We start from the raw sequence: 15,880 nt of genomic DNA, 5'->3' as shown, positions 1-15,880 counted from the left end.
ATTTCTTATATGCTAGCTCAGTCTTAATGATCATAAATCTATATATTTTATAAGAGTTATAGAGGACACCTTCCACTGGGGTCCTCTTCCCAGATCACATGATGGCTCCAGAGCAGACAGCAGGAGGAAGAGGAGAGCAAGAACACGACTTCCTGCTTGTCCTTGTTTAAATTCTGAATCTGCCTGCTCTGTCACTTCCTGCCTGGATCACCAGACTTCTCTTTCCTACATTTCCCAGAATTCTCCTTGACTCCTAGTCCCACCTATCTTGCTTTCCTTTTGGCCAACAGTACTTTATTTATCAACCAATAAGACAAACATACACACAGAAGGACCTCCCCCATCAGTTGCCTTCATCCAGTCAAGTCAAATGGCTTGTGAAGTCCAGTTGGCTTCTGAGGTCATGGGGAGGCAGGAGTCATGAGGTCTTGGCTTCAGGGGTTGACAGAGAAAGACAGAAGAGGCCTCTCCTAACAGATTATGTGATGCCTACTAATGTGGGAAACAGAGGGTGTCATAACTCGCTTGGGGGTTAAGACATCTTGGGTTGTGGGTTAAACAGAACAGGGGGTGTCTGCCTTTGAGGAGATGCCCATGTAGTGTGCCTGCACAGGCAAGCAGAGGTCATCAGAGCAATGTAAATGTTCTGAGAAAGAGAAGGCAACAAGAAGAGGTTACCAGTCTGGCCTTCCTCTGAGGGGTGCCTCTGTGTGTGTGTGGCGGCGGGGGTGGGGAGGTGGTCTTCGTGGTTTTCTCTGGTCTGATGTGAAGTTTTCCTGGGTCTGATGTGACTTCTATACTTGAGCTTCGACTGAAGGCAGCTTTATGGATTTGACATGGAAGTGGTAAGACCGTGGGCCTTGTCTTTCACATCTTCAGAGAAGATGGTGTTACAGCCTGCCACATTTCCATTTATGTAAGAGGCTACAGTGGTTAGCAATTTAAACTCTAGAAACAATTGTTTGTTTGCTTGTTGTGCCTAGGGATTGAATTAACAGCTCTGTGAACACTAAGCAAACACTACCACTGGTCTCTCTCTTTTTTTTTCCCCAAGAATTTTGAGAATCTTTTTTTTTTAAGATTTTATTTATTTATTACATATACAGTGTTCTGTGTGCATGTATCCCTGAAAGTCAGTAGAGGGCATCAGATCTCATTACTGATGGTTGTGAGCCATGATGTGGTTGCCGGAAATTGAACTCAGGACTTCTGGAAGAGCAGCCAGTGCTCTTAACCTCTGAGCCATCTCTCCAGGCCCCCAGTCTCTTCTTAATATTTATTTACTTTTACTTTTTATGACACAAGCGCTTCCCAAATTGCTTAGGCTGGCCTTGAGCTTGCCTTTCTCCTGCCTCAGCCTCCGGACTACCTGAGATTATAGGAGTGCACTGCCATGCGCAATACAATTTTAACACTTCTAAAACATCCTCAGTCATGGAGCAGAGAAAGCAAATCAAGAAAGACACAGAAAAAAGAGGTGGAAATCCTTAGGCTGGAGCAGAAGGATGGTTCCAGATTACCAGCTCTCATTATGGAGAATGCTCACCCTGGGTAGGAGTGTGTGGGAAAGCCACAGGTCAGTTTTCAATTAGCTGAGATTGTTGGCATGCTTGCTGATTCAGTCTCAAGAGGGGAAACTCTGGGTTTGATGTATAAGGAAAGAACACTTGCTTGACACAGACTCCATTAACAAATCTCTGTGTCTCCCCTTTTAGCTGACAACATCTCTATCTCAAAACAGTCTATGCAGTCTTCCTCAGTCTTGGCTTTGAAACTGCTTGTTCTTCTGTACCTCCTAGGATATACCAACAGTTTTCCACCGTTGAAAAGGCACCACCTATCTCAGGCTTTTGCTCTCTCTCTCTCTCTCTCTCTCTCTCTCTCCTCTCTCTCTCTCTCTCTCTCTCTCTCTTAACTAAGCTCATTATCATTGGAGAATGTAATTTTCAGTTGGCAACACTGCACTAAGACCCTAACTCTGAGAGGAGAGAAGGCTACCCTGCCTGGCTGCCCGTCAAGGTCCCCAGGGCTTCTAAACAGACTGATGCCTCTATCCTGCCTGAGGAAAAGGATGCAACTAACTATTGAGAAATTTGTGTATGTGACCCTAAAGACAAGCAGCACCCAAGACCACCAATATTGTGACAATTCTTGTTCTGGGGTTGGCACAAGAACTTGGTGCCAGAAACAGAGTAAGAGGCCCAAAGTACTTGTCTTGGTCTTTAACGTTAAAAGGGATAACCTCAAAAGTGATGCATTGTATTTTGAATGAAAATTAACACTCAACAATGAACAAAATATAAAAACTTAAAAGAGTAGGATTCACAGTAGCGTCATGTGGAGTCATACCGGAGTTTATGGATGATGGGAAATCAGTGATACTGATCTTCTAAACTGCATACCAGTTTTCTGGCCTCCAAATGCATCGGTTAAACCATCCAGTTAAGGAACCCCAGAAATGGGGCCATTTGCTGGGCTTTGTGAGGCTCTTCCCGCCATCCACTGACCCTGACACCAGTGATGCGCAGGTCTACCCTCGTCCTGAAATTTCAGAGATGGATCACAAAAGTGTTTTTAAGTAAAACAACTGGGTCCACAAAAACAACAGCAGGCACTTACTGAGCTCTAAGTGTTTACAAATAGTCTCTCCTCACTTTGGACTCGCGGGGTGTTAATTTCCTAGTTAAGTACAATGATTTGCTCACAACTATACAGCAAGTAAGACACTGTGCAAGAAAATCAAACCCACTCTGGTGTCTCACCGAGTCAATGTGCACAACCATTTAGACAAAAACGTGTCCCTTATCACACAGAACACAACAGAAACCCAAAAAGAAACATTAAAAATACCGAAGAACAACCCCAGCAACAGAACCAACACATCCAATTTACGTGGACCCTCTGTATTTATTGAATTTCGGTAATATGAAAGTAAGGCTACCAACCGGGGCTCAGCATCACCGGATGGTGTACCTGTCCCACTTTTTCTCGGGGTCGTAGGGCTCCCAGCGGCTGGCGGGGAAGATGTGTTTGTTCTTCTCGTACCAGCTGCGCAGCACCACCTTGCCCGCGTGCGACTCGTCTTTCTCCATCGTGGCATCGCTCAGCAGCCGCACGTCGTCGTGCACGTCGAAGGTGAAGAGTGGCCCGCTCTTGCCCCGCGCCTTGGCCACAATGAAATCGTAGAAGGTGTGATAGTGTGGCAGGATGAGGTCTTCCTTGACATACATGAGCTGCTCCACGCCCGCAGCACGCAGTTCCCGAAAGTCCCTGCGTAGCCCCTGCAGCGCCCGCTTCAGGAACTGCTGCACCGTGCTGCCCTTGCGCATGCGCACCGTGCGCCGGTGGCCGGAACCATCCCAGTAGCTGAAAGTGATCTCCACCTCCTCGCCCTTCACCTTCTCGCGCTTGGCCTCCCACTCCTGCCGCAGCTCCTCGCGCAGCCGGTTCTCCTCCTCCTCGCGCTCGCGGTCGGGCAGGAAGCTGGTATCCACATCGGGGTTCTTGCCCAAGTTCTTCTTGGCCCCACCACTGTGGACCTCGTTGCCTTCGGCCCGGCGGCCGTCCTCTTGGTCGCCGTCGTCTTCCTCTTCCAGAGTGAAGGACAGGTTGGAGATCTTCCGCTTGCGCTCGCGCCTTCGCTCTTTCTCGCGCAGCATCTCCAGCTGTAGCCGGCGCTGCTCCAGCTGCTCCCTCTTGGCCAGTTGCATCTCCCGCTCCTTCAGCAGGGCCTCCTGCTTGGCCTTCATGTCATTCAGGGTCACCAGGCCCACCGTGCTGGACTTCAGCTCGGCCTCGACGGCGTCGTAGTGTGCCGAGAACTTCTTGTCCACCTTTGACTTCATGATGGTCTCCTCCGCGATGCGCTGCTTCAACACCTCCATCTGCTCCTTCTGCTTCTCGCGCTTCTTGATCAGGTGCATGGCCCGGCCGGCCTCCCGCATCGTGCCCTTGTACTGCGCCATGCCTGCAGCTCAGCGCAGCCCTGCGGCCTGTCCAGTCCCTGTCCCTGGTAACCTTCAGGGTCTGACGTCAGATTCTACAGCTAGGAACAGACAAACAAAACTGTTGAGAATCGAACCGGCACGGCAGCTTAGATAATGGTCTACACCAGCACTTTTGCGTTCATGTTCTCTAGTTGTGGACGCCAACTGTCCTCTGTTAGCCCAGATCTCCACATCCAAAGGCCCCATTATCGTCACTCCCATCTATACTTCTGCGTTTCCTACCCACCAAGGATCAAACCTCTTCCTGACGCCTTCGCACCTCTTGCCTGCTGAAATTCTAAGAAACCCTGATCCTGGCTGAACCTGGAGTATCTCTCAGCCCTTAGATCAAGCAGTTGATTGACCAAGAAAATGAACAAAGTGCTGGCAGGGCTCGCTTAAAAATTCATGACTTCAGGCCTCTGTGAAATTCCGTGACACTGCCCCAGTGTGTCTGCTGTCCCGCTCTCTAAGACAGAGATCTCATTCCTCCTCCTCCATCTCCCTTAACCCCCAGTATGGCCCAGTAGTTGGGGATCCTTTGTCACCACACCGCTTAGTTCTCATAGCTATTATTTGATGCCAGAACCCTAACTTCTCACAAATGTCATGACACACTGATTGCACTTGCTTTGTTAGATCGCTTTAACACAGCACTTTTTCTAAATATATTATCTGGGAAAGAGGTTTCTAAACTCAAGTTAACTGTGGAAAGCAGGTATTGCCGTTTTACTGTGGGAAGCCTTTCATCTTGCTGGCTTCTAGGAAGCAAGGTCGGGGCACATGGGTGAAGGGCAGAGGGACACAAAACTCCATCCTGTTACTAAGGTGCTGCGTCTTTGGCTTCAGTATCACAATGTGTCACCGAAACACCACTTGTAAGTTTCACCAGACAGGACACCAAGACATGACAGAAAACAAGGGAAGAGGTTAGACACCTGTTTACATCAGGCTGTGTGTAGTGGAGACCAGAAGCCCAGAAACCTAAACTCCTCTGAGGGCCTGCACCTGCTGACCTCTGCCTGCTTCCATTCAGTGCCCCCCAAGGTCCAAGCCACAGGTTGAGTATCAAGGCCTCTTTGGGTATTATTTCACATCCAAATCATAGTTTTCCTAGAAAAGCAAGTGTTTTAAGCATGTCAGGAATGGCACCTTTAACTGTCTACTTAAAGCAGAGAGGAGTGGCTGTATTATTTTACAACGACAAAGATAGACTAGACACTGTTAGTCATTCAGCATCTTCCAGCCTAGCTTTTCCCACCGCACTAAAAATGGCTTCAAGTCAGAGGAGGGATGAACTCAATGTCTGACCCTATAGGCAATCCTAAAATTCGCCTGTGAAGCAACTTAGTCCTTTGCCAGTCCTCTCCTCTTGTTTTCCATATTGTCACTGATGAGGATTATTGGTGACCTAACACCACCATGGTCTTGCTTTGCCAAACTGAAAGCAGATGGTTTTTGTCCTGGGCAAGGGACAGCGTAAGAATGAATGGTTGTCCACAAACTTGTATCTTCTTCCACCTTGGAGCAGTGGCAGCTGCTTTCCTCTCTCTTTGTCCTGGGCTCAGTGAAGGCCACACTCCATATAGCATTGGCTAAGACCCAGCAGAACATTGTGAGTGTCAGAGGGGCTGATACACCTAGGAACTGCAGAGGTGGGTTCGGGAAATCCTGTTTCTAGGGCTGTTCTCCAGGATGGCAGCTGTGGGATGATAGCCCAATCCACTCAGGAAGTTAAATCCCAAGATATGTTACTTTAGAGCCTAGCATTGACCTGGTGGGCAAGAGGGCTGAGCACTCCTGGGGAACCATGTCTGTAAAGAAAAGCAGAATTTGCATCAATGTGTTCACAGGGTTACTACAGTGTCTTTATGGTGTCTTTGTTGATGTCAATAGGGACAAATGTGTCATTTGACCCCATGTGAATTTGTTCCTTATACTTTCAGTCATTTGACAGAGAATTCCCTCAACCATCCAGAGAGTTCTGAATATCTACCTCTGATGGTGTGCTCAGGGTGAAAGGTTCAGGCATTATGCTGACCTGCCCCTGTTACCTGGCAGAATCCACTTAGGCAGTACCCTGGTCAGCCCAGGGTTCCATGAAAGCTAAGGCTGCACGCAGGTGTAAAGGACTCCTTTAAAAGACAGACCCCTGTCCACTTACACCCTCTTCTCCTCTTCTCCCACCTACGCCCTCTTCTGCCTTCCTCTCTCTCTCTTCTCTCTTACTCTTTGCCCTGCTCTGTTCTTCCATTTCTCCCCCTCCCCAATCTGGAGTAAACTTTGTTCAATGTACTCTCCATGGTTCATGTTCTATAGATCGTGCCTTTAATTTAAGCAGAAATCTAACACAGGGAGCTACCACCCTAGAGTACCCTAGAGCTTTTGTGAGCACATACTTCTACTCCACACTTCATGGAAAACAAGACATTATTTTCCCAGTTATCAGGACCCTCCAGGGACCTGCCAGCCCCAGAGAAGTTTTGGTGTCATCTGCGGTTACCTCTGTGTATTTCACTTGGCTGATTGCTGTTAGGTTTTAGTCTCTAAACAGTCTATGAACATGGATGACACTGCCCCAGAGACAGGGCCGTTTTGCAATATGTACACAGAACAAGTAATCCAGAAACTTCTAACTCCTTGGACCAGCTTCTTATGTCCTCTATTTTGATTACTTTGACCTTTCTGTATACTTGTCTTTGCCATCAGAAACTCCACTGTCTGTGATAGCAAACTAAAAAACATTTAAAAAAAAAAAAGCCAAACAAACAAAAACCCAACCAAACAAAACAAAAAACCCAACAACTTGCCAGGCTTCATTGTTACTACTCATCACTTTGATTTGGGACTATATAAGTGAAAATACTTGACTAGCTGTTTACAATTTATCTTTGGTTGTAATTGGAGATGTGGTTTTATTGAAGGCTTTTAATCCCGCATTAATTTTTACACATATAGTGCTAGAGAGATGGCTCAGAGGTTAAGTGCACTGGCTCTCTTTCAGAGGACCTTGAAGGGACCAGCTCCCCATTTCGGCAGCCATAACAGCCGAACATGTGCTTGTCTGACCTTGTCTTAGTCACTAAGGTCAGATGCCTGCCCCTTTCAGCAGCCATAACAGCCGAACACATGCTTGTCTGATCTTGCCTTGGTCACTAAGAGGTCAGATGCCTGCCTCGTGGCAAGGAACCAATCAGAAGTTACCTGGTGGCACTATGCTTTACAGCTCTGGGTGTGCTTTACGGACAAGTGCACAGCAATGACTCAGAGAGCATAGCAACCACTCTGGGAGGGCCTATGGGCCATAACAAACAATTGGCCAATCAACACAGGGCAAGCCCTCCAAGCCTAGAGGCACACCAATCCTGAGCCTGTGCGTACCCCTAGACACTCCCCTTACGCTGCCCTACAAGATCTCTATGCAGCTGGTTCGAGCTGTCTTTCCTAGCCATCCACCATGGCGGGTGGATGAAAGACCTGAGCTAACATGGGGTTAGCTCGTTAAACAACAATAAAGCCTTGTGCAGTTTGCATCAAGCTTTCGACTCTGCATGATGATTGGGGTGACCGAGGTCCTGGGCTGAGATCCTGGAGGCCTGAGCTTTCCAGGGGCCTTACAACCTGAGTTCTGAAAAGTTCCTGCATCCTGACAAGTCTCTCCACAGAGGCAGCAATCCAAATCAGACCAAATCAAACTGAGCTAGAAAAAGCCCATGTTTAATGGATACTACACTTCTGGATGATTTTCCAGTCCCCCAGAGAGTAGAGGGAAAAGAGAGACCAGAAAACCACGCATCTGTTTTCTGGGGGACAGTTTAAATACCCTGTGGGAGTGGTCTTGAACATCTCTGAGGGAAGGGTCATCATTTTGGCCGGTTTTCTGAGATGCAGCAGGGTTTGGAGAGAGTTAGGGGAGGGGCTTTGGAGTAGAACTTACACCAGAAAATTCCAGACTCTTTGGGTATGTTAGACCCCTGGAAAACTCAGGTATCCGGGGTCCCAGGCCACGAACTCGGTCACCCCAATCACTGGGCAGATTCGAGAGCTTGATGCAAACTGTATGAGGCTTTGTTGTTTTTTAACGAGCTAACCCCATGTTAGCTCGGGTCTTTCACCCACCCACCATGGCAGATGGCTAGCAAAGACACCTTGAACCAGCTGCCGAGCGATCTTGTAGGGCAGCGTAAGGGGAGTGTCTAGGGGTACGCACAGGCTCACCATTGGTGTGCCTCCAGGCTTGGAGAGCTTGTCCTGTGTTGATTGGCCAATTGTTTGTTATGGCCCATAGGCCCTCCCAGGGTGGTTGCTATGCTCTGAGTCATTGCTGTGCACTTGTCCGTAAAGCACACCCAGAGCCATAAAGCATAGCACCACCAGGTAACTTCTGATTGGTTCCTTGCCACGAGACAGGCATCTGACCTCTTAGTGACCATAGGGAGCACGTGTTACTGTCATGGCTGCCGAAATGGGGCGGGGGGGGGGGCTGGTCCCTTCAGGTATATGGATGTCAGGGGCTGGGGTAGACTTCGACCCGGAACAAGTTCAATTCCCAGCAACCACATGGTGGCTCACAGCCATCTGTAGTGGGATCTGATGCCATCTTCTGGCATAAAAAGGTGTACATGCAGATTGAGCACTTGTATGCATTAAATAAATAAATCTTAAAAATTTTTTTTTTACACATGCATACACACAGGCCATTCTTTTTGGTATTTAGTTATGGACTTTTCCACAAATGTCCAGGTGTCTGTAAGTTTTGGCAAATTGTAGTCGCTGTCATTTCAGAAACACCTTCCTGATCACCATGAGCAGAGTTCTGCCTGAGGGCACAGCCGTGTGGTGGCGATCCAGCTCTGTGCTGGGGTCCAGGCAGGCATCCACAGTGACTGGAGCTGATAAAAATCCTGAACTCTGCCATCGTGCACCACCCTGACCGCCACACCCTGGCTGCAGGTGCCTCATTTTGCTGTGTTGTCAGTTATTCAAATGAAACTCTTAGCTCAAGACTTCCTGACTTTTGCTCTAGGTGAGACCTTGTTGAAGCTCTATTTTAAAAAGCTCTTGGCAACATCTTTAACAAAAGTTAAATAAAGGGAGATGGCTCAGCAGGTGGAACCCTGGTGACCCAGGTTTATATTCTCATGTAAAAAAGGAGCCAGGTGGAATGGGTAGGTCTACAACCCAGCATTCCTGTAGTGAGTAGGGAAGCAGGGTTCCTCACTGGGTGAAGCTCAGAGGCCTGCAAGTTTGCAGCTAGCTCAGCGCAGAAACAAGACAAAGATTCTGACTCAAACAAGATGGACAGCGAGATTCAGCCCTTGAAAGTGTCCTCTGACCTTGCACAGGGGATTCCCCCTTCCCCAGCACACACACACACACACACACACACACACACACACACACACACACACACACACACACACAGTGAGACTGAGCTCTTTCTGGTGTCCAGTGCTGTGGATTTTAGCTTGTATACAGTCATGCACAGCAGTTCTCTTATCCTTGCTTTTGCTTCTCACTTTCAGTTACATGCATCCAGGGGCTGGACAGGTAGCTCAGTGGTTAAGATCACTAATGATTTTGCAGAGGACCTGGGTTCCATTCCCAACACCCAAATAGCAACTCACAACCATCGGTAACTCCAGCTCCAGGGGATCCAACCTCTGGCTCTCTTCTGGCCTCTGCAGGCATTTGTTTGTATGTGCTACACAGACATATATGTAGGTAATAAATGTTTTAATTAAAACATTAATTACACGCACTCAACAACAGCTCAGAAAATATGAAATGGAAATTTCTAGAAAATAACAATTCATCATCTTTTAACTGTGTGGTATTTTGCCATCCTACTTTAGTTTGTTGTATTCTGTATATGATCCCTTCATGTGACATGTGACCTACAAGGATTTCTAGCTTTCTTTCAGACTTGTAGGTATTCTTTGTAGAGAAAACAGTTCTGATTTTGATGAAGACCAACTTAGCAGTTGTCTATTTATGGATCATGCTTTTGGTATTTAAACCAAGGTCATAAAATTGGTTTCTTATGAGCTCTTCTAAAAGTTTTATAGTTTTCCATTTAGATTTATGATCCACTTTGAATCATTTAAGGATTGTTTTAGAATTTTTATCTAAATGCTGAACTTCTTGTTTGTTTTTTGGAACATGGTTTCTTTGGGTAGCTTTGGAGCCTATCCTGGCCCTTGCTCTGTAGACCAGGCTGGCCTTGAACTCATAGAGATCCGACAGCTTCTGACCCCCAAGTGCTGGGATTAAAGGCGTGCTTCACTACCACCCAGCCAACATTGGCAATTTTAAGTAACCAGTCTGCCACCACAATCAATCCTTCCTTCCTTATCTTTCTTTCTCCTTCCTTCTCTCTTCCCTCTCTCTCCTTACCCCCTTCTCTCTCTCTCTTTAAGTACTAGGGATCAAACCCAGGTCATAACCCAAGGTTGGCAATCTCTGTGCCACTGATCTACCACTCCAGCCTTGTTGCTAAATTTTCTAAAAATAGATAGTACCTTCTCTGTGTACTGTGAATTTGTAGTGTCAACAGAAAAAATTTTACCCAGTAGAATATTGACAGTGATCTCAGAAGCTGCAGAAGACAAACGAGCAACATCAGTGTGGTGGTTTGAGTAAGTTATGGCTCCCATAGGCTCGTGGGCTTGAATGCTTGGCCCTTAGAGAGTGGCACTATTTGGAGGTGTGACCTTGTTGGAATAGGTGTGGCCTTGTTGGAGGAAGTGTGTCACTGTGGGGTGGGTTTTGAGATCTCAGAAGCTCAAGTCAATTCACTGCCTGCTGTGGGCAGATCAAGACCTAGAACTCTCAGTTCCTTCTCTAGCATCATGCCTGCCTGCATGCTGCCATGTTTCCCTCCAGGATGATAATAGATTGGGCTTCTGAACTGTAAGCCAGTGCCAATTAAGTGTTTTCCTTTAAATGAGCTGCCATGGTCATGGTGTCTCTTCACAGCAATAGTAACCTTAACTAATGCTTGCCCCTGTCCATGGCACATGCTGAAACATACTTATAACATTGTTGTCAATGACGATGATACCCATCTCCCCAAATCCTTCCCTAAGACAAATAAGGTGTCCATTCTGACACAGGAAGTCCATTCTTCAACACACTACTCATAAGACATAGGAGTTTCAGAGTTTATTTAAGTAGAGCTGTGCTTTATTTGTAACAAGAATTAACTGCCTGTGAATTTCTACCAAGCCAAGGTATTATCTATAATCATCCATGCGTTGGGACTCTGTACCTCGTCCTCCCTGGCAGAACTGTAATGTGAAGAATACTGAAATTCCTAGCAGGTAACATGCAGATGCTGGAAGTGCTATGGATTTAGTATAAAATGCTCCCACAGGCTTGCGTTTTGAAAGTTTGGTCCCCACATAGTGATAGAAACATTAGGAGATAGGGCCTACCTGGGCGGGGGTCACTGGAATTGGGTTCTTAGTGGGTAGGGGGTATGTCATATCTGTACCCCTCCTATCAGGCTCTCCTTCCTGGCCTGTCATGGAGTGAGTAACTTTCTTCTGCCGTATGCTCCTATTGCCATGATACCTTTCCAAGCAAGTGGGATCAAATGACTGTGAACCAAAAGAAAGTCTTTCTCCATTAAACCACTCCTGTTGGGTCACAGTGGTGAGAAGCTAATGAACAGAGATGTTTCTTACATCTCATAATCCTGAGATTATCACTGTGACCACCAACCATAGCCACCATGTTCCCAGGGTTTGCACCAAAGAACTGATTAATTTTATATGTGGCTAGGAGGTCTTTGGTAAAATGCATATACACCAGGACTCAGGAATTTTTCTGTACAATAGTTTCCAAGAGAAGACCAAGGATCTATTTGGCAGGACTGCAGATGGCTAGATAAGAACAGTGAGTTAATTTCTCATCATGATGACAAAATGACTGACATAGATTACTTCAAAGGAGGAAAGATTTACTGAGCCCACAGGTTCAGAGGGCTGTCCATTACAGCAGTCGGATAAGGTGGGACTGAGCAGCTCCCATCAGGGTGGTGAAGAAGCAGAAGAGAGAACATCTCACAAGACCAGTCTCCCTGCCCGACTCCCTTTCATTCCCTTTAGGTTATGGGTCAGGGTAGGTTTCCTCTGACATTAGTTAATCCTCTCCGAAAAGTGTGCTCGCATACGCGCGAGCGCGCACACACACAGACACACAGACACACAGACACACAGACACACAGACACACAGACACACAGAAACACAGACACACAGACACACACACACACACACACACACACACAGGTAGGCTCTGTAATCTCCCAGGTGCTTCTCAATCAATCAAGTTGACAATTGAGATGATTCATCACAGATGAACGGGTTTTGCTAGGTCACCCAGCCCCTTACTACTGCAGCACTTCTGCTTTTCCTACTCTAGGACCTGGATGTTTTACAGCTTCAGTGAATATTTGACGGCCAAATAAAGAAATGTTGTACTGTTTGAGTGTGTGATTCTGCGATGCTGTTGACATCAGCAACTCTAGGTGTCACGGTAAAGATATTCCCTGCCACGTCTTCATTTTCAGTTCTCTATTTAGAGTCAAAGTGCCAAAGTTCACTATTTACAAATCCCTAAGGCTCTGAACTTCTGCACCTGGCAATTAGAGATGAAGTGTGGCAGAGTGGAAGTCCTGTTGCTTGAGGTCTGAGGCCCCTGCTGTCCATACTAGGTTCTCATACTGACAGTAAAGCAGACTTGCTGTTTGGGGAAGTCACATGACTATTTTAAGCTTCAGAGTTGGTTGGTTGGTTGGTTTGTTGGTTGGTTGGTTGGTTGGTTGGTTGGTTGTTGGTTTTTCCATCTGAACTCTTGCAAGCTGAGACTTTCTGGCCTCTTTGATTTGGATAGGGTTAGGATTCAGCCAAGAGCATGGCTTTACAACTCAATATTTAAGTTCATCACAAGACATGGAAAAAGAGAGCCCATGGCATGTTTGTTAGTACTATGTTGCCATCCTGAGGAGGGGACTTATTATCCAAAGACTCCAAATTCCAGTTTGGGAGTAGGAGATGCAAGTCTACCAAAGCATTAGCTTATATGGTCCAATTAGACTTTGTCCATTCACAACAGAGCTGGCATGTTATCAACTCAGTCCAAAGGCAAATCCACAGTGCTGAGAGTGCAAGAACACTGGGGTGGCAATCGAGGAGAGGGAAGAGGTCATTGACCCTCACAGAGCCTGGTAAAGCACTGGGTACCACTACTCACACTTTCCAAGGAGCCAGCTTTGAACAACTTTGGCAGGGACTTGTGCTGGGAGACAGAAAAAAAAAAAAAAAAAAAAAAAAAAAAAAGCAAAAAACCACACCTCCATTCACCAGGAAGCTCCTTTGAAGCTTCTCCATGCCTGGTTTCTTAGTTGAAGAAGATACTTTCTTTTCTAGAACTTTTCCTTTCTCTCCCTTCGAACTGCTTTGTCTTCTTCTTGCAAACATGATTGCTCCAAGTACAGATTTCCTAGCTTGGATTTCTCCTGACTTGTTCTCATTTAACTCTTTATTATAAAATGAAACTGTTTTGGCACTTATTAAAATATTTTGGCAGTTTTGTAAAAGTGATTTCTGAGTGGTCTTATGTATGAGAAATAACCGTTATTAACATATAGGGTTTTCTTCACGGATTTTGGTGTATATGTTAGCATATGTTTTAATGTGAATGGGATTATTCTATATGTTGATAATTTCCAGCAGCAGATACTTGTCTTCATCATAAAACTTTGTCTACCTGATCTTTGAAAATGGCCTCAATGTATTTGTGTCACCATCTTACCCATCTTACTGTTGACTTTTTTTTTTTTTTTGGTTTTTCAAGACAGGGTTTCACAGTATTGCTTTGGAGGTTGTCCTGGAACTCACTCTGTAGACCAGGCTGGCCTCAGCTCACAGAGATCTGCCTGCCTCTGCCTCCCAAGTGCTGGGATTAAAGGCATATGCCACCAAAGCCAGGCTACTGTTGACTTTTTAAATCCTATACTAGTCATTACTATACATCTCTGAGATAATCTTCTGATGCTTCGTATACATTAGTTGTGATTATAGGTAACGATTATTAGCCTGGTGGCCCTGGCTTTGATCTTAAATTTAACCTCTTGTTGTATGTTGCTTAAATTTTGTGATCCCTTGTTTTTACCACCACCCTCTGTTTTCTGTTGTGGTGCTGGGAGTGGAACCCTGGCCTCATTTGTTCTTGGCAAGCATTCTACTGCTGAGTGGCACCCCAAGACCTTACCTAGTTTCCTATTGAGATTTGTTCTTTTCTTATTGATTGCAAGAACTCTGCACTTAGAGAGCACTACCCCTTAATCTGTCACATACGCTTCAACTGTTTCTCCCCACTTTACTTAAGTTGGGAATTTTTGCAGTATAACAATGTTTATATTTCCTTTTTATGTATCCACCAGTCTTTGATGACTTGTGAGTTTTATATATAAAACAACTGGGTTTTCTAGTTTCAGTCATTTGTTTCTTTACATATATATTCTAGTTGGGATCTGTTTCTGAACATACTGTAAATAAAGCATCTAGTTTTTTAATTTTCTAAAAGAAGACACCAAGTCAAAATAAGCATTTAGAATATTAGCCCAACCTGCTCCATGGCCCTTCATTATTCCTGCTACCAATGAGTAGTAATAAAATTAGCAAACAGGAATGATTTTTAAGTCTGTTTGTACACTAGCAGTTGAAAGCCTTTCTATGAGCAGGCAGGAGAAATCCGCCTCAATAATAACGCCATGTCCCATGCCATGGAGAGACTACATTTCAGACAGTTAGCTCTCTGTTACTATAACAACATGCCTGAGATGCTCAGCTTGTACGGGGAGAGATGTCACATAGCAGTGGAAGCTGGTGACCTCAGGATAACCAGAAAGTAGAGAGAAAGAGGGAGAAACTAGCACCTCACAGTTCCCATTAGGCCCCACTGCTTAAGCATTCCACAATCTAGTATCAGTCTGGGGCCAAGCTTTTAACACATTCTACTCCAAACCCAAAGGACAGAATGGCTAGATCCCATGGGGGCTTTGGGAAGCTCTCTGGAATAAATCTCAGCACCATGGTATGGAGAAAGTGTTTATCTCCAGCCTCCTGTTCTCAGTGGCTGATTGTGATTCTATGAATATTGACAGGCCCGTGTATCAAGTTCATTGCCTCTGCAGTGGAGAAGTCAGAGAGAACAGAGTGTCTCAGGTCCCTAACATGAACCTGCTTGGCTAGAACTGCTGTTGTAGTGGCAGAAAAGTGGGGTTCAGAGCAATTTAACAGGGGCACATGAGATATTCAGGATGTGACCTACTATAATAGTATCAGACTTGAGTTTAGTGAGCCTCTAACTTAATGGTTAATCTTGTCCAACCAACAGGATTTGGAATGCTAGGAGACACAGCTCTGAGCATGTCTACGCGGGTATTTTCAGAAAGGCTTATCTGTGGAAAAGCAAACTGTCCTTAATGTGGTATTACCACATCAGGGGCTTTAGTCCCAGATTGAGTAGAAAGGAGGAATACAGAAAGCCAGAACACAAGCACTTTCTCTGCTTTCTGAGTGACTTGCCTGGTGCTCCCACGGCCACACCTCCCCGTCATGATAAAATGTGAGTCAAAGGTCAGCCACAGTAAACTCTTCCCTCCCTTCCTTAAGTTTCTCTTGCCAGGTACTTTGTCACAGACGTGAAAAGTAACCAATACAATGCCTGAGTTTCTATTGTTCCAGTGCATAGTTGATAGCCCATTCCTGCATTATTTCAATAACACCTTTAAAATATCTTCCTCATTTCTTCTAATTTAATTACTCTGCTGAGCATTCCTAAATTACAATAAAAATGTTGATATTATGTTACTGATAAGGTTGAT

At 45.7% G+C, this 15,880-nt stretch overlaps 1 protein-coding gene across 1 annotated transcript; it reads right to left on the bottom strand.

Moving 5' to 3' along the window:
* Nucleotides 1-2,957: 2,957 nt before the first annotated feature.
* On the bottom strand, nucleotides 2,958-3,965 carry Fam50b (family with sequence similarity 50 member B). The gene has a single exon (XM_027409559.1). It carries the CDS (start codon nucleotides 3,963-3,965, stop codon nucleotides 2,958-2,960), a length of 1,008 nt encoding a protein of 335 aa, XP_027265360.1.
* Nucleotides 3,966-15,880: the final 11,915 nt, after the last annotated feature.

Source organism: Cricetulus griseus, chromosome 3 (assembly GCF_003668045.3).
Source record: "Cricetulus griseus strain 17A/GY chromosome 3, alternate assembly CriGri-PICRH-1.0, whole genome shotgun sequence".
Classification (NCBI taxonomy): domain Eukaryota; kingdom Metazoa; phylum Chordata; class Mammalia; order Rodentia; family Cricetidae; genus Cricetulus; species Cricetulus griseus.
The sequence above is the reverse complement of the archived record's forward strand: the minus strand, read 5'-3'. Positions and strand labels throughout refer to the sequence as shown.

What these genes read in the sequence shown, in the direction of transcription:
- Fam50b (XM_027409559.1), bottom strand. Translation starts at nt 3,965, where the DNA reads ATGGCGCAGTACAAGGGCACGATGCGGGAGGCCGGCCGGGCCATGCAC.